Source organism: Saccopteryx leptura, chromosome X (genome assembly GCF_036850995.1).
Source record: "Saccopteryx leptura isolate mSacLep1 chromosome X, mSacLep1_pri_phased_curated, whole genome shotgun sequence".
Taxonomy (NCBI): domain Eukaryota; kingdom Metazoa; phylum Chordata; class Mammalia; order Chiroptera; family Emballonuridae; genus Saccopteryx; species Saccopteryx leptura.
In genome coordinates, this window is record NC_089516.1 from 24,554,987 (window position 1) to 24,574,177 (window position 19,191).

At 41.6% G+C, this 19,191-nt stretch overlaps 1 protein-coding gene across 8 annotated transcripts in view; it reads right to left on the minus strand.

Moving 5' to 3' along the window:
• DMD (dystrophin) overlaps nucleotides 1–19,191 on the minus strand; it is a 1,890,745-nt gene that overhangs the window by 812,448 nt on the left and 1,059,106 nt on the right. For all 8 annotated transcript variants that reach the window (XM_066356826.1, XM_066356825.1, XM_066356822.1 and 5 more), the window contains one exon: nucleotides 11,378–11,479. In XM_066356826.1, coding sequence (XP_066212923.1) covers nucleotides 11,378–11,479 — 102 coding nt within the window. The remainder of the gene's footprint in view (nucleotides 1–11,377; nucleotides 11,480–19,191) is intronic.

A 19,191-nucleotide genomic window follows, 5' to 3' on the forward strand; every position in this document is an offset into this window, starting at 1 on the left:
TTTTGGGTGGCAGAAATGTTTGGCTGCAGCAACTAACGCAGCATTCTTCACATAATAAACTTTAAGCAGTGTTCAATAAAAATCTGTAAAAGATAATGATTCGCTGGTCATGTCAATAATCTAACGAGCCTGACCAGGCGGTGGCGCAGTGGATAGAGCGTCGGACTGGGATGCGAAAGGACCCAGGTTCGAGACCCCGAGGTTGCCAGCTTGAGCGTGGGCTCATCTGGTTTGAGCAAAAAGCTCACCAGCTTGGACCCAAGGTCACTGGCTCGAGCGGGGGGTTACTCAGTCTGCTGAAGGCCCGTGGTCATGGCACATATGAGAAAGCAATCAATGAACAACTATGGTGTCACAACGAAAAACTGATGATTGATGCTTCTCATCTCTCTCCATTCCTGTCTGTCTGTCCCTGTCTATCCCTCTATCTGACTCTCTCTCTGTCCCTATAAAAAAATTAAAAAAAAATAATCTAACGAAATTGAAGGGAACCAAATAGATGTCAAAACTCCAACATCTTTAAATATAAAATCAGTGGAATGATAGTTATCAAGTATTATTCTTGCCCAGATTTCAAGAATTTTAAATCTTTGAATGTGAGTTTATCTGTGGAATCTAATAAAATAAACAAAACAGAAACAACCTCAAAGATACTGAGGCTGCCAGATGGGAGGGGGTTTGGAGGGCTGGGTGAACTAGTCATGGGGGTGTAAAGCACAGCATAGGGAATATAGTCAATAATACTGTAATAACTATGCCTGGCGTCAGATGGGTACTAGGCTTACAGGGACGATCATTTCCTATGTTATATAAATGTCTAATCACTATGTTGTACACTTGAAACTATATTATATTGTATTTCAACTGTCACTGAAAAATAAAAAAAATATTAAACTCTCAATACAATATACAGATGATCTATGATAGAATCATATCCCTGCAATCTACATCACTTCATGAAGCAGTGTCACCCCAATAAATTCAATACAAAAATAAAGCATCTGCAACACATTTAAATATAGAAAAACCTCTTGGAATGTACTAAGTAAATTGCCGATCCCAGCCTTTCCTCACAAGTACTCCGACTCCATAATCAGAGTGGATTCATATTTTACTCAAAGGGAGAATGGTGGAGATCATTTTTTTTTTTTAACAGCAAACTTAGTTTCATGATAGGGGACATTTGCAGCTGAGTGTTATTTTTTTAAAAATTTTATTTATTTTTTACAGAGACAGAGAGTGAGTCAGAGAGAAGGATAGACAGGGACAGACAGACAGGAACAGAGAGAGATGAGAAGCATCAATCATCAGTTTTTCATTGCGCGTTGCAACACCTTAGTTGTTCGTTGATTGCTTTCTCCTGAGTGTTATTTTCTATTGTATATAAATTGCTTGGAAATGGCCATTAAATATTAAGACAATTACCTCAAACAATTCTGGTTCCCAATTCTATTATAATACACAATGTGAGCCTTTCCTTGGGATCATGGAGCTACTCTGCATTTCATGATAAAAGCCCCTATTTTGTTAGTGTAAAAGAAGGGACTGTTCTTTGCAGCTAAAAGAACCTTGACTGGAAGTCTACTGAAATTCAAATATTTTCATTCAAGAGTAAAAGTGATCCAAACTTATAGAAGAGAGGAGATCCCTAGAGAAATATTCAATGAACAGAGAGTGGTCAAGCATATCAGCAAACCCAATGAAAATGTAACTCTTACATTATTAATATTCTCATTGAAGGAGGATTTACTGGAAAGTCAAATGGTATTAAGATCCTTAAAGGTATGTACCATGCCCTGAACTTGTCTAGGCTCTTCAGAATACTCAACAAAGTTCTGAGAACATAGCGGCAGCTCAATAAAAACTTCTGACTGATTTCAAAAAGAGCAGAAATTAATCCCAAGAAATATGATTTCTGAATATAGCTTTCCCTTTTTAATTTAACATGAAATATATTTTAAAACTCTATTTGTGTTTGGGAATTTTTAAAACTTAAAATCTTATCTATTTCTCTTGTGTGAATGTTTGGCATGCAATTGATTCCTGTTACACGACTAAATGAATTTACCTATGGCTGAAACATTTATGTCTCTATGTCTCTCTGTATAAATGCAATTAAATACAACTGAAGATCAGGGGTAGAATTAAAATTTTTTAAATGCTTGCCCAGTTCCAACATGAGCTACTGAGTGAGTCTAAATTGAAACTTTACCTCAAAATATTTCCTTAGAAAGATATCAGCTCATATTAAAGCTTTATAATGTCTTCTGTGTCTCAGTTGTCTTATCTAGAACAACAAAGTTGCATGGTAGTCTGAAATAACCTCAAGAAATGTGAATTTTGGGATGCTTATGAAAGTCACCTGCCAGAATTGGTTAATAAAAAAGAAAAAAGAAGGTCAAGAAAACTGACAAACCATTAGCAATTATCTATAGAGTATAACCTCATACCACTGATGAAGGTCATCATAAACAAGTCCTTTAAAATAGCTTTAAAAAGCTGAACAATAAGTTGTTATAATGGGGTGATAAATAATAAACATCTAAGAAACATGAAAAGATGATCCCTCCTAATATTGTGAATGGGTGGTGAGGTTGGGAATAAAAATTCAAGTGATAACAACGAGGAAGTGATAAATAGCCCTTCTGGTAACTGGAAGCTAGCTAAACGATCTAAGAATATAAGTGATGGTCTCAACTGAACATAAAAGACAGTCACAGAAAATAAACTAGCCAGAGACAGGGCCGTACCAGGGTCATGTTTGGAACATGACAAAGGCAAGGTCACTCTGCCTTCATAAAAAGGATTAATATGAGGCTCTGCTACTTCTTCAACAGTGACAGCTCTGCCCTGCCTTAGCCCCTCATCTTCCAGGTGAAAGCGAAGACACCTGATCACCACACTGACACTGCATCTTGAAAGCATTTTATCCAGAAATGGCATCCACTTCCCTAATTCATCCTTAAAATCTGCTAGCCAGCCGACCTTGGCGAGCTGCTCTTTCCAATGCCCTCTGAACCAAAATGCTCTGCAGTCTTTCTGGAGAGCTTTCTGGCTTAGTGTAGTAAGCTAAATAATCACAACTTATTTATTTGTTTGTTTGGTTTTTTACTTTAGTGAGAGGCGAGGAGGCAGAGACAGACTCCCGCATGCTCCCCGACCAGGATCCATCCAGCAAGCCCACTAGGGGGCGATGCTCTGCCTCTCTGGGGCCCCTGCTTCATTGCAACCAGAGCCATTTTTTAGTACCTGAGGTGGAAGCCATGGAACCATCCTCAACCTCCAGGGGCCAACTCGCCTAATCAAGCCATGGCTTCAGGAGTAGAAAAGACAGAGAAAGAGAGAGAGAGAGAGAGAGAGAGAAAGAGAAAGAAAGAGAGAGGGAGAGAAACAAGAGAGGGAGGGGGAAGGGTAGAGAAGAAGATGGTCACTTCTCCTGTTTGCCCTGACTGGGAATTGAACCTGGGACTTCCCACACTGGTCCAACACTCTATCACTCAGCCGACCGGCTAGGGTTCCAACTTTTTTATAATAGGCATGTTCCTAGTAGTCTTTGGATGGAGAACTTTATCAGCATCATATGGGACTCAGTGCCACTTTGTAAATAACTTGGAAGATGGTGAGATCTAGAATTCTGGACTATACAAATGAATAGTGTGAGCGAACTCATTTTATAAAATAGAAAAGTGGTGGAAGCAGTATTTCTAATCAGTGTGTTATTTTATAAAAATGTGAGAGTTCAAACTTGGAAGTTTTATTCCATTAAGAAATTAAATATAATTAGACATTTGGCAATCTCATCCATATTCCTAACTGTTTATGTCTACAAGTCACTCAAAGATCTATTAAAAATTTTATCTTCTCAATGGGAAAGTGAGGATGCTCTTTATAGTCAAGCACACATGGTTAGCATTTATCCACCCTCTCCTACTCTTAAGACCTTTTCCTCAGTTGTGAAGCTAACCTGTATTTTTTAAAAATGAAATTCTGCTACTCATTATGAATAAATTATAAATTCCCTCTAATATTTACTTTGTATAATTCTCTCAACTTTTTCCATTACCACTGACATGGAACTTGTGCTTACCAAGTGAAACAATCAAAATGGACCTGTTCATGTCGAGAAGGGGACAGCTTTATGTCTGTTACCTCGCTGTGGCTTTCTGATGTTACCAAATATAAGTGGCACCAGCTAAATGACATCACATGCCTGATGGATGATTTATAAAATCCAAATATTGTCATAATTATAATATTTAATTGGCAACAGTCTGACCAAGCAGATAGCATTTGACCTGTTCCACTGTATATAAATCCTCAGATATACTTCTGTTGTGATATATTAAAGATTATCAGCCCCCTCCCACAAAAAAACCCCGAGGATGTTCTTAGAAATGTTAATACGCTTATGTTGGCAGTAGAACACATTCATTGGGAGAGAAAAACCCAGCTTAATGGAGTTAATTAAGAACAAAACAGCTGGGAAAATGAAATATCCCTGGTTGCGACTGACTACAACTGAAAATGACTGATGATGTTGTCACTCTGCAGTTTATATCTGAGGAAATGAAGCCTGGAAGATTAGAACTGCTCTCTTGACCATTTGGCTACAGCAATTACTTTGTAGTAAAGGTTGGGGTGGAACCCTTTGGCCAAATACAGAAGGCTCTTAACACTGTACTTCTTCTGTTCCATTTAAAAAGAATTCAAGAGTGGTAATAAAATATATTCTTAGGTTCATGTCAGCATTATTTTGTAAAATAATCTAAAAAGTTAGCAAATGAGCTGGATTCATCTTATCACTTCAGCAAGTAACCAAGATATTTAAAATTTCATTATTGCTCTGAGTCCTAATACATACAAGTATTTTGATATACTTATAGCTGTTAACAGTTTAACAGAAGGAGTAGTGTCCAAAGTTAGAGAACGAGTATGAATAAAAGAGAATGTCATCTTGAATGCTTTAAATCCAAGAGATAGTTAAAAAATTTATACGCCAAATAACAAACAGCTTCCTTTTTTGTATTTGTCAATATTGTTGCTACTGATAGCGTTTTTGTTTTGTTTTTTTCTTTTTAATTGAGAAAGTGAGTGCTCTTCAGGATCTGGTCATTTATCTGTAGAAAATGTAACTTTGAAAATGATTTCATCAACAGCAACATTGTAAAATATTATTACCAAAGGTATAACTCAAGCGAAATATTAAACAGTTGGACTCATCTAATAAATTTTCAACAAAGTTTGAAGTTAAAATGAAGGCACAATTTACAAAAACAAAAGAGATAAAAGTATGTGTGTGTATGTGTGTGGGGAGGGAAGACAGAGGGAGGAAGGCCGGAGGAGGGCGGAGGGAGAGAGGAGAAGGAAAGCAAAACAACGATGCTTATACCTTTAATCATATTATTTTAAGATATTACCATCATTGAAAATTAAAGAAATCCTGCCTGACCAGGTGGTGGTGCAGTGGACGGAGCATCGAACTAGGATGTAAAAAACCCAGGATTGAAACCCCAGGGTCGCTGGTTTGAGTGTGAGATCATAAACATGACCCCACGGTCGCTGGCTTGAAGCCCAAGATCTCTGGCTTGAACATGGGGTCACTTGCTCTGCTGCAGCCCCTGGTCAAGGCACATGAGAAAGCAACCAATAAATAACTAAGGAGACTAAGGAGCCGCAACGAAGAATTAAAGCTTCTCATCTCTCTCCCTTCATGTCTGTCCCTATCTGTCCCTTTCTCTGTCCCTCTGTCTCTGTCACACACACACAAAAAGAAAATTAAAGAAATCCTAGAGACATTGATGAAGTGAAAGAAAAATTTTAAAAAAGAACATAGGTTCTCCGGGCTCCCAAACAGGACTCCCCTTGGGAGCTGAGCATAGGAGCTGAACGGACAGACCGTCTCATGCAGAATGTGGAGCTGCCAACAGACAGTTAATTTCTGAAGAACCAGAAGCATTCTCTGATGTATCCTTAATTAAAATGTCTGCAAGCAGTGGACATACTAATTATCCATTTAAATACTCACTCTTACATATATACCATGAGGGAGTTCCAGTTTTTTTTTTAAGAACATCAGTTTCTTCTTCATAGTTATTATACAGTGTGTCCGTAAAGTTGTGGTGCACTTTTGACTGGTCACAGGAAAGCAACAAAAGATGATAGAAATGTGAAATCTGCACCAAATAAAAGGAAAACCCTCCCAGTTTCTGTAGGATGATGGGGCAGCATGTGCGCATGCACAGATGATGATGTCACACCGTGTATACAGCGGAGCAGCCCACGACCATGCCAGTTGAGATGTGGACAGTACAGAGGAAAGTTCAGTGTGTTCTGTGGCTTGCTAAATTCGAATCCGTGACCAAAGTGCAATGTGAGTATCGGCGCGTTTATAACAAAGCGCCAAGACATTAATCACTTAAAACAGAATCACAGACATTATTCACTCTGTTACACCAGACGTCCTTACCCGTGTGTGGCAAGAACTTCACTATTGTTTGGATGTGTGTAGGGCAACAAATGGAGCCCACATCGAACTGCACTGAATAGGTATGAAACTGGGAGAGTTTTCCTTTTATTTGGTGCAGATTTCACATTTCTATCGTCTTTTGTTGTTTTCCTGTGACCGGTCAAAAGTGCACCATGACTTTACGGACACACTGTACTTTCTGAATATACATGGCCCCCACCCAAATTAAACAAAACCAAACTTCTTTCATGAAAATGTACTGGAGGCTACTGGGACCCCTTTGGCTTCCATTAAGGGGTGAGAAACCTGAGGTTAAGGAGGAAGGGTACTAGGAATAGCACAACTCAAAAAATTTAATATAACAAATTAAAGTTGAAAACAGGCTTTTGGTTATGTACTATCAGAGCAATGGATCGCTCTTTAGAAAAATCATCCATAAGATTTAAAAAGAAGTTTTGATCCATGCCAGGGTTTAAATAGTTCCCACGGCTTGCAGTCTTGTGCTGCGGGGCTCCGTGTTCTGAACCACGAGGTCATCTTTGAGCCCACCAGGGCTGCAGGAGACCACAAGCCCCAGCTGGTTACCAGGGGTTTGCAAGGCCATGGCTGACAGCAAAGTCTGCCTATGGATCAACTACTTCTCCACACCTCCAACTTCAGTCTTCCTTTGTCTTATCAACTTGGTATGTTTTTAATATTCTCCAAACCCAAAGGATATATGGTGGAACAGGAGTGAGTTTTACTTAAGTTCTGCTTCTCCCAAACGAGCTGACCTGAGAGGAAGTGGGGAAGGGAGAGGGGGAGGGGGGTAAAGGGAGGAGAAGAGGGAGAGGGGGGAGGGGTAGAGGGGGGAAGGGGGCAAATGGGGAAGTGGGGAAGGGGGGAAGTGGGGAAGAGAGGAAGGGAGGAAGTGGAGAAGGGGGGAAGAGGGGAAGGAGGGAAGTAGGGAAGGGGGGAAGTGAGGAAATGGGAAAGGGGAGAAGTGGGGAAGGGGGGAAGGGGGGAAGTAGGAAAGGGGGAAGGGGAGAAGTGGGGAAGGGGGAAGAGGGGAAGAGGGGAAGTGGGGAAGGGGGGAGGGGGAAGGGGGAAGGGGAGAAGTGGGGAAGGGGGAAGAGGGGAAGAGGGGAAGTGGGGAAGGGGGAGGGGGAAGGGGGAAGAGGGGAAGTGGGGAAGGGGGGAGGGGGGAAGAGGGGAAGAGGGGAAGAGGGGAAGTGGGGAAGGGGGAAAGAGGGGAAGTGGGGAAGTGGGGAAGTGGGAAGGGGGAAGAGGGGAAGTGAGGAAGTGGGGAAGGGGGGAGTGGGGAAGTGGGGAAGTGGGGAAGGGGGGAGGGGGAAGAGGGGAAGTGAGGAAGTGAGGAAGTGGGGAAGGGGGGAGTGGGAAGAGGGGAAGTGGGGAAGGGGGGAGGGGGAAGAGGGGAAGTGAGGAAGTGGGGAAGGGGGGAGGGGGAAGGGGGGAAGTAGGGAAGTGGGGAAGGGGGAAGGGGGAAGGGGAGAAGTGGGAAGAGGGGAAGAGGGGAAGGGGGAAAGGGGAAGTGGGGAAGTGGGGAAGGGGAGAAGTGGGGAAGTGGGGAAGGAGAAGAGGGGAAGTGGGGAAGGGGAAGAGGGGAAGTGGGGAAGTGGGGAAGGGGGAAGGGGAAGGGGGAAGGGGGAAGGGGGAAGGAGGAAGGGGAGAAGTGGGAAGGGGGAAGGGGGAAAAGGGGAAGGGGGAAGTGGGGAAGGGGGGAAGGGGGAAGAGGGGAAGTGGGGAAGGGGAAGAGGGGAAGTGGGGAAGGGGGGAAGAGGGGAAGTGGGGAAGTGGGGAAGGGGAAGGGGGAAGTGGGGAAGGGGGGAAGAGGGGAAGTGGGGAAGTGGGGAAGGGGAAGGGGGAAGGGGGAAGGGGGAAGGAGGAAGGGGAGAAGTGGGAAGGGGGAAGGGGGAAAAGGGGAAGGGGGAAGTGGGGAAGGGGGAAGGGGGAAGAGGGGAAGTGGGGAAGGGGAAGAGGGGAAGTGGGGAAGGGGGGAAGAGGGGAAGGGGGAAAGGGGAAGGGGGGAAGTGGGGAAGGGGGAAGGGGGGAAGAGGGAAAATGGGGAAGAGGGGAAGTGGGGAAGGGGAGAAGTGGGGAAGTGGGGAAGGGGAAGAGGGAAAGTAGGGAAGGGGAAGTGGGGAAGGGAAAAGTGGGGAAGTGGGGAAGGAGAAGAGGTGAAGTGGGGAAGGGGAAGAGGGGAAGTGGGGAAGGGGAAGAGGGGAAGTGGGGAAGGGGAAGAGGGGAAGTGGGGAAGAGGGGAAGAGGGGAAGTGGGGAAGGGGAGAAGTGGGGAAGTGGGGAAGGAGAAGAGGGGAAGTGGGGAAGGGGGAAGTGAGAAGTGGGGAAGGGGGAATGGGGAAGGTGAAGAGTAAAGGGGGAGAGGGAAGGGGGAGGGGGCAAGGGGAGGGGGGAGGGGGAAGGGGCGAAGGGAGCAAGGGAGAAGGAATGAAGGCGGAAGGGGAATGGGGAAAGAAGAATTCTGACTCTACCAAATGGTTTTAAGGGATGCAAAAGGGAGAGAAAGTGAACATCTCCCTGCTCTTTCTTTGATTTCAAAAAGGTTTAATTCCCCTTTCACACCACAAATGCGATACTAAGAAGTAGTTACACACAGGTGTGACAGTTCCCAGATATTAAAGTGGCCCAGGAGTTGAGGGTATGAGTGGAAGTGTGGTAAATTATGATAATCTGCTTGGGTTGTTTATATACAGTGACAAAAACATAAGCCAGCCAGAGAAAGACAAATACCACATGATTACACTTCTATGTGGAATCTAGTGAACACAATGACCAACTGAACAGAATAGAAACAGACTCACAGAGACAGAAAACAGATGGACATCTGTCAGAGGGGAGATGGTTTGGGGCTGGGTGGAAAGAGTGAAAAGATTAAAGAGTGAAAAAAACAAAGAAACTCCTAGACACAGACAACAGAATCGGGATGAGCAGAGGGAAAGGGGGGGCAGAAGAAGATAAAGGGGTCGACGGTGATGGAGGGAGACCTGACTTGGGTGGTGAACACACGATACGATATACAGATGATGCACTATAGACCGAAACCTATATCATTTTATTAACCAATGCCATCCCAATACATTCAATAAAATTTTTTTAAGTTTGTAATTGACTTTCAGTTAAGATTTCCCCTCTTATTTTTTTTTTCTTACAAAGGGCCAAAATGAGAAGCCAACTTAAATGCACATTTGTGTGCTCTATAACAATTGTACCCAAACCTGCATAACACCTTTGAGAATCAAACAAGTGTAGACAGAGTGGGCCTACAAAATGGCCCGCGTGTCTGTCTCAGTGCTTGCTCTGGGAGTCACTCTGTTACCCAGGAAGGTGCCCGCCACGGGCCTGGCTTGGCTTGGGGTATCAACAGAAACCCTGAGTTCGCTGCTCTCCGGACTCTCCACAGCTCTCTCATCTAAATACTAAACGCATTGTTACTTCATGACAATGATAACACCAGGCTTAGAACTGGATTGAAATTATTATTACTGTATTTCCCCATGTATAAGATGCACCTCAATTTTGGGGCCCAAAATTTGAAAAAAAAAAAGTGTATTATATAAAGTTATTGAACTCAAGTTTTATTCATCATAAAATTCATACAATTTCTCAAGCGGGAAATGCAAATTTAAAAATCTATAACCACTGTATAAGACGCACCCAGTTTTTAGACACCAAATTTTTCAGAAAAGAGTGTCTTACACATGGGGAAATACGGTATGCTTTCAGATGTTAGGAGTGGGGCAATGCATTCCTCAATAAATGCCTATAGGTATTTCTAGAGAAATAGGTGCCTTTTAGCATCTCATGTGAGGCCATTACATTGAGGCTAAAACTTTAACTTTACCTAAGAAAAAGCCCCTTGTAAACTGTAAGGAAAATAAACAATCGTCTACAAATGAAGCTGAAGCCACGCTGTGAGGGGTGACCTTAGAGACAGAGTCTAAGTCACAGTAATGCTGTTTGCAAGGACAAACCAGGTCCGTATAATGGGGTTATTGACCTGCACTGTTTTAGAGCAGTTTTAAACATGAGGGCGAGGCTCACTAAATCTCAGGCTGCGACATCAGCTAGAGAAACCAGGGCTGATCAATAAACAGCCACCATTACAGGGCTCATGGGGGACTTCATCATAATGGGAGCCATTCTAATTTTGTTCAGGTACAGAAAATAAGGTAAGCCATACCTAACTCCATTTATCACTGGACTCTCATTTGCAAATGGAAGCCATTGATTAGCTATTTTTGGAAACCGGGCTGGCTCTCTGCTCCTCCTGTAGCAACCCGTGCATAAACGTGCCCTGGACTTCAAAATGCACACAAGGAGAGGAAAGAAGCAGAGAGCTTTCTCCCAGGCCAGCTTTTGTCACCAAAGAGGGAAGCAATTACGTGACATTTCACTAAAAATTCTTGACCCAATAAAGTACCGAAGCCCAAGTGTTGATTCCTCTTTCATAAGAAAGAACAATAGAGAAAAGAAAGGTCACAGACCATATTGTGATTCTTTACAGCTGTTGGAGACAGAGCGTATGATGCAGGAGCTTGATTTGAATGAAACCAAACAATTTGAAAAACATTAAGGCTGGCCAGCAAAGCAATACAGCCTCAAAGAATTTAATCTACCTTGAAGGGGGGACTGCTTTTCGTATTGATGGCTGTGCACCAGGACAGAGATGAGTCCTTTAATGCAATGACTCATTAATAGTCTTAAGATCACAATTCAGAAATAGGATGTGTTGATCCCAAAGACAGCTTCGCCTCTGCTGTTGCAGTAGGGCCGATATTTCTTTACAAGTTATTTCATTGATTATAAACAGACCACGTCAATAGCAAATGTACGGCAGGGGAAGCATAACCCATTATGAGGTAATGAATATTACTAGAGCTTGCTTCATTACCTTTACTGGCTGAGTGGCTGGTTTTTCCTTGTACAAATGCTGCCCTTTAGTCAAAATCCCTTCCACATCCGGCTGTTTAGCTTGAATTGCTACTTCAGTTTCCTGGGGAAAAGAACACATACAGTGCAGATTAACTTCACAGTTAGCAATAAAATTACTAAATTTATCTATACCCTTGGAGACACCACATGTATTGCAGATCAATTTCTGCAAGGTACAAAGGGACACAGGAAAAGTAGCCTCGACTGCAGAGAGAAGAAATAGGTCTTTGTGAAACACACCCAAGTTTTCAAAATTGATACAAAATCTTCTTAAATTATATTGTAATACTACAATACAGAAACAGACACTAACTTTCCATTTGTCAAAAACAGTAAAATGCAAGAAGGAAAATCATGATTTATGAAGGGGAGTAATATGAATACATACTATTGTTTGCATCAATAATCTCAGTAATCCTAATGTTCCTTTTACTTTACAAAGTTCTTCATTTAACAGGACTCTCTTTGGGGCTCTGGCTACAAAATTTTCTTTTGAAATAGAAGCCTAATAATTCTTTGCACATCACTGCCAAAATTAAGTTTCTTTCATAAAGAGCAAACACTTAAAAGCACAGGATCGAGGCTTATTCATTATTAAGCAGTCAAATGAAATCAACCTTCTGAGACATGATTAGTGGGTTTTAAGAAACTTGTTTGTTTTTCCTTAGTCCGTAGAAAAGACTAAAAAGTATGACCGAAAACATAACCTCTTTAGATATATGAATATAAAGTGCTTTGATACTGGCTTCTGTCTAGCTCTCTTGAAGACAGAACAAAAGGAATGTGCATAAATTGAAGCCGAAAGAAGTGAAGTTTAATATTACAGAAGACTTTTTGGATGGAACACTTGTTAAACACTAGGATGGAGTATCGATTAATCAATGTCAGGCATCAGTCAGGGCCCAGGCAATCTTCCACTGATAGCAACTCCTGATTAACCCGTATCTCTCTTGCTCCCTCTCCTACCCGGGGTCCTCCCAGGACTGCTGCATGTAGGGGTCAGCACTGCCGCTGTGCCTGTAGCTGTTCTCTCAGCCCATTGGGGTTGGGAGCCCTGTGAACCCAAATTACTATAATCTTATAGGACATAGTTGGGTGTCTTGCAATGTCTGGGTGCTCAGCACAAACTCTTGAGACCAATTGTTTTTGCAGTTCTGATTACAATAAATATCAGTGGGAGGTGGACACTTTGGTTAAAAGTATCCATAACGTCAAGGCTAACCCTGTGTGTTAATGGGTACGTATGTAAAACACACACATATGTATAGAACAACTTTAGGGATAATTTGGAAGAAACAAATTTAAAATTGTAAGTATTCATTTAGTCTTCAGGATAAAACATTCGAAAAGTGATTTTAAAAATCTGGCAAAATTGTAACAAGGTTAACCCTTTGAGTAGTATGAATGTTCATGTACGTCCTCGTGCCTCCTGACCATCCAGAGTGTGATCGATTTATTTTAAAAATGTGTAAGGCAACAGTAAAAAAAGGTAAATGTATATATGTTCTTCTTATGTCCATAAATTGGTTATCAAACAAACATGATTTTACGTTAATAAAACTGGAACTGGAACTAATCTCACTTTTTGAAAACAACAACAAAAAACCTCACTCCCAGGGGTCAGCGAGCACAAAAAAACTCACTACTCAGAGGGTTAAATTCAGAGTGGACTCTGAAGGTGGAGTATGTCTACCTTCCTTGTAAAATTGTTTATAAGTGCACCTGCTATAAATTCTAGGCCTCCAGAAAATGACCACAAATAGTCAACAATTTTACCAGTGCTTCTCCTATGCAGCCAAATGATTAACACACTTTTCCCCGCTCCACGTCCTCATTTGCAGATACATTGTTCCAAAGATCGCAAAACACTAATGTTACTATTCCGAAGGCACTGGCAAATCCACAGGGTTAGGAGCCCACATTTGGTATTACAAGGAATTCCCTTAAGAAATAAACATACACATCTTAATTGGTGAAATTTTCATCAGTGAATGAACAGAAACAGCAACAAGGCTGACATAGGGCAGCGCGGATACTGCTTGGAGCTGTGAGTTCTAAGCAGGTGCTTGTCGGATGGGCTGAGGAAAAGGTGGCACACCGTGTGAAATGTCCATGTTTGGCACCCGCAGAAAGTAAAATATCCCTTCAGGTCACCCAATTAGCCCCAGATTCAGTCCTCGGATTAGTGAGCTTTGCAAAGTCATATCATTTCTCTGTATAGAAATGCTTCCTATTAGCATGTCTTTCATCACCACGAATGTCATCTCTTCATTCTTCAATGAAATCATGACGAGTTTAAGTCCCTGGGTGAGATTCATAGCTGGTCCTACAGAAATGGAGTAATGCGTGAGAGAAACCATGTTCATCTCTCAAATGCGTCTGGTTATTTCCCTTTGACACTTTTTTGGGAGAACTAGATCCCTAATTACATGCACCTTTGAAAAATCTCCTTAGAAAGACCATTCTGAGGATAAATTTCTACACTTTACCTCACTGCATTTATTTGCAGTGTGAATTTATTAGCTAAAAGGTGGGTCAATTATTCAGGGTCAAATATTGCCTGAAGGGTCAACTGTAGTGAATCCAATTAAATTCACTCAAATAGTCTTTGGCATGTTTTTCTTAAACTAGTGAGAGCAAAATACACTCTAAAAAGCTGGAAATCATGCTGAAAAAAATGGAAGTATAGATGAAATAAATTTTAAAATTTTCATAGCCCTCCATGCAATTAAAACTTGACATGGAAAAGTCAAAGAGCAAAGTAGCATAAACGAACAAAAACCCCAGCCAAACTACACTGCTCACAAAAATTAGGGGATCAGGAACGTCAGATACTCCAGTACTGTCAGCCTTTTGTACAGTGCATTTTCACCAATGAAATAAAAGTTGGGTTTGCCTCTCATTTGCATAATCAAACAACTTTCTTTGACTTGTCATTTACTTTTCTGATGTCCTTGTTTAATAATAATAAAAAAATCAAATGTTTTCTTTATCGCTTCATATTCATGTAAAAATATCCTCTAATTTTGTGAGCAGTATATATGACTGTGTGAAGAAACAACTAAAATCCTTAGCTGTGTGGAAAAATGCCAACAAACTGCTATAGTGGTATTAACTGCTGTAGTATATTAACAAAGTATGGTTGCTAAAAGTTTATTTGGTGTCAAGCACTGTGTGTTTCATTCATACATTGTTTCCCCCTTGATACGTACTTACACTCCTACAAAACGCCTATTATCTAATTTTGCAGGTGCCGAAACTGAGGGATATTGAGTCAATTTGTCCAAGACCACATAGCTTGCAAATGGCAGGGTTGAGGTTACAATCAGGAAGTGTGCTGCAATCTCTCCATTTTATCCCTTACTCTGCTGTGTGGAGTGCGCATGTGTGCATGTGCCAAAATCGGTGATCGTATGTCTTAATATGTTAAATGTCCTCCTCCTCTTTAAGGCCAATACATTCTATAATGTCCTTCCAGGGTGTAATCGAGAGGAAACACTCGTCTTCCCACAGAAAAGGAGATAAATTCTTACATAGCCTTTAAAATGCTCCAAGGGTGTCTTTCTTTGTGTGGGTTTATGATGGCCAAACCGATGATTCCGAGGGTCAGAGAAATGAACCGAGTAAACCTTCTAGCTCACAAATGGCCTCATGTCTTTACATGGTTTAAGATATGGTAAAGGAGGTCACAATGAAAATGGAAACACAGCTAATTATAGTGGCCAGCTTTTCTAAGTGGAAAGCTTCAACTTCAAAGAACATTCAGACAAGAAAATCTTCATGGGATTTCACACACACACACACACAAAACTCACTTCTAATAATAGAATGTTTCCATTTAGATTTTCCTCTGCCTTATTCTTAATATATCCCTGGCGATGTAAGTTTGTCCAGCAGGAGTTAAGACCCTTATAATGTGACTAGAGGTTTATTATTGTCCGTTTACTACAATCTCATGCATAATTTTAAGAAAATAATTTTTATTAATTAGGTAATAAGGAATAAGCCTTCATTAATACTCAATAGAAGAATATCATGAAGCATTTTTAAATTCAGCCTTGACAGGCTTTTGATATGGAGTAACTCGAAGCACCTCTAGTCTTACTTATTTTTTATTAAATAACATAACGAAGCTGGTAGTCTGACAAGCAGTAAAGCAATAGTTAGTGAGGAAAAGAGACTAAATAACACCTTTGAGCGTGAGAGTAACAATTCATATGCAAATTAATATATACTTGAATTTTCTAAGAATTGATTCACCGAACATTATATTTATAATTAAACATTAAGCGGATTGTGCATGTGTTTTTAACTAGAAATTTGGCGTTCCTAAGGATAGTGTAACAGCTATATTTTCTTGTTTTCTTTATTATTTTAAATTGAATTACATCCCCACCATTTTACCCATTGTTAACCTTAGAATATAGGAATCTAGGCCCTGGCCGGTTGGCTCAGCGGTAGAGCGTCGGCCTAGCGTGCGGAGGACCCGGGTTCGATTCCCAGCCAGGGCACACAGGAGAAGCGCCCATTTGCTTCTCCACCCCTCCGCCGCGCTTTCCCTCTCTGTCTCTCTCTTCCCCTCCTGCAGCCAAGGCTCCATTGGAGCAAAGATGGCCCGGGCGCTGGGGATGGCTCTGTGGCCTCTGCCCCAGGCGCTAGAGTGGCTCTGGTCGCAACATGGCGACGCCCAGGATGGGCAAAGCATCGCCCCCTGGTGGGCAGAGCGTGGCCCCTGGTGGGCGTGCTGGGTGGATCCCGGTCGGGCGCATGCGGGAGTCTGTCTGACTGTCTCTCCCTGTTTCTAGCTTCAGAAAAATTAAAAAAAAAAAAAAAAAAAAAAAAAAAAGAATATAGGAATCTATATGCATATATGTGTATGTATATAGTATACATTTGTGTGTCTGTGTATATATATATATACATACAATATAAGGAGGATACAAACAGCCTTTGCACATATGTTCCAACATTTGCTTGTTTATTTATTCATTTGACAAATATTTACTGACAATTTAGTACATTTCAAAATTTTGGCTAGGACCTGCGAATATTATGAGGCAGAAAGCAGGCCCTTGGGAAGGCCGCAGACACACAATCAGACGTTAAGCTCAGAGTACAAGTATAACGACCAGCAAGGCGCAGTGGAAAGTGGGACACAGAGAAGAAACTGATCAGTTCTGACTTTGAAGGACAAGATGGTAGGGACAAGCCTCATGGGGGAAGAAAGGCTTGAGCAAAGGCTTGGAACAGAAGCAGGTCGTACACCTGGTTGACAATGGGGCGGATGATAAAAAATCTTGCAAGGGCAAGTTTGAATTATGCGAGAAAGGAGCCAAAGCAGCGTGGAGAGCCACATAGGCGAATGGGAAGACGTGGTGCAGGAGCAGAAGGCAAGAACCAGAGGAAAAGGAGCTCTTTTCTACCGCTTTTGGGACCTTAGTGGAGACGCCACTAAAAGGTTTTAAACAAAGGTATGTATTTTCTTTTACTTATTATTTTTTATGATTATTTTATTGTTTTTAGAAAGAGGAAGGGCGAGTAGGAGAGACAGAAACATCAGTCTGCTCCTGTCTGTGCCCTGACAGGGAATGAACCAGCAACCTCTGTGCTTCAGGATGATACTCTAACCAACTGAGCTATCCGGCCAGGGCACACACTTTGTATTTTAATTAATGTTCATATGTAAATATAAGAATAGAAAGATAGGTCCTGGCTGGTTGGCTCAGCAGTAGAGCATTGGCCCGACGTGTGGAAGTCCCAGGTTCGATTCCCGGCCAGGGCACACAGGAGAAGCACTCATCTGCTTCTCCATCCCTCCTCCTCTCCTTCCTCTCTATCTCTCTCTTCACCTCCTGCAGCCAAAGCTCCATTGGAGCAAAGTTGTCCTAGGCACTGAGGATGGCTCTATGGCCTCCCTCTCAGGTGCTGGAATGGCTCTGGCCACAATGGAGCAATGTCCCAGATGGGCAGAGCATCGCCCCCTGGTGGACATGCTGGGTGGATCCCAGTCAGGCACATGTGGGAGTCTAACTGCCTCCCCACTTGGAAAACACACACACACACACACACACACACACACACAAAAAGAATATAGGGATGGATATAGTTTACTATATTGCATGATTTTCCATTCATCTCTCAACAAGATATGTATGCTGTTGTTAAAAACAAAGAAATTCAAGATAAAATGACTTTTTCCTTAACAAACATAAGTGCTCATAAACTTACTTTAACCACAATCTATCATTTTTCCATCAAATCTAAGGTATCATGGATTTTAAGGGCTGCTGTTATTTTATGGACCGGTAAAAAAGTTTACAAACAGCAATTAGACTCTGTAGACACTATTGTGGGATGTATCTCAATTTTAGAGGTGTTGAAATGTAAAAAAAATGCATTTTGGAGTCAATGGAATTCTATATTTGTGAATACTGTGGTTTATTAGCTTATTATTATTCATTAACTCTGTGAACATGGCTGCCCTGTGGGTGAATACATTTTGCTTAGAATTAACTTTGGGCTTGACCATGTGCCTTACTTTGATCAATGACCTGTGAGTGGAAGTGACTGAGCTGGGTCTTTAAGGGTAATCCAAGATTTGCTAGTACTTCTAGTTCTGTCTTCTACCATGAGACAACAATGTAGCATGTAGAAAATGCTCACTGTTTGGGTTCTAGAATAAGACATTTGGAGTGGATCCACAGTCTAAAATGAGAAGACTTAAACTTGACCGGTAGCATGGGGAAAGCTTCGGCTGATCTGCAGACACATGAGAGAATAATGTATGTTTGTTGTTATAAATCACTGGGATTTGGGGACTGTTTGTTACTGCAGCTAGAGCTGACAATTACATTACAGTGAAACAAACAAACAAACAAAAAATATATATATATGGGTTTTTGGTATGACAAAAAAAAAAGTAAGCCTTTAAAACAAATGTGCCCTGGTCACATCTATCGACTGCAACATCTCTCATTTCACACACAAACTATTTGCTAAGAAGGGTGGCAAGAAGCAAAAAATGAAATGGAATCAATATTGTGTTAGAGCCTGACTTCTCCAGCCTACGTTGTCAGGCAGACTCTGACAAATGAAGGCTGATGGATGGGAAAACACCACATTGTGCAGTTCGGTTTCTTTCTTTCCCCTCATGCTGGGTGACTGTTCTTTTATTTATCTACAATTAGGTTTGCTAGACCACGGCAACACGGCTCTCCTTCACGGGAACCGCATGCTGTTAAGTATGTGCCAAGCTGATTGACAAAGAATGACATGTTCTCTCTTTCCATTCTGAGCTAATCAAGGGCATCCCACCAAACAAAGGCTTTTTGCTTTTTTTTTTCTGATTTAGAGATCTATGGATTTCAAAAATAATCTGCCCACATATACAAAGTATAAGGCAGTATTGATTTTTAAAGTGGCAAGTGTTATGAAACCAAGAAGATATAATCTACCAAGGCAGATACTTAAAATGTTCAAGGCCAGTAAAAGAGTGGACCTAGGTGTGACCATCAAGCAATGAAACTGATACCTCTCTCACAAGTGCTCCACTCATCCAGACGGAGTTTCAAAGTCTCACTGGCAGAACTATTTTTGTGAACAAAATCTTGCCCCAAAACCCCCAACATAGTAATTCATCCAGTAAATATATACTGAGGTTTAGAGCACCTATACTGTTCTAAATACTGTTTAAGTGCTGGATATGTAACTGTGAATAAACAGAAAAAAAATTTTCTGTTCTTGTGAAGCATACACTCTACTGAGGGCAATAGA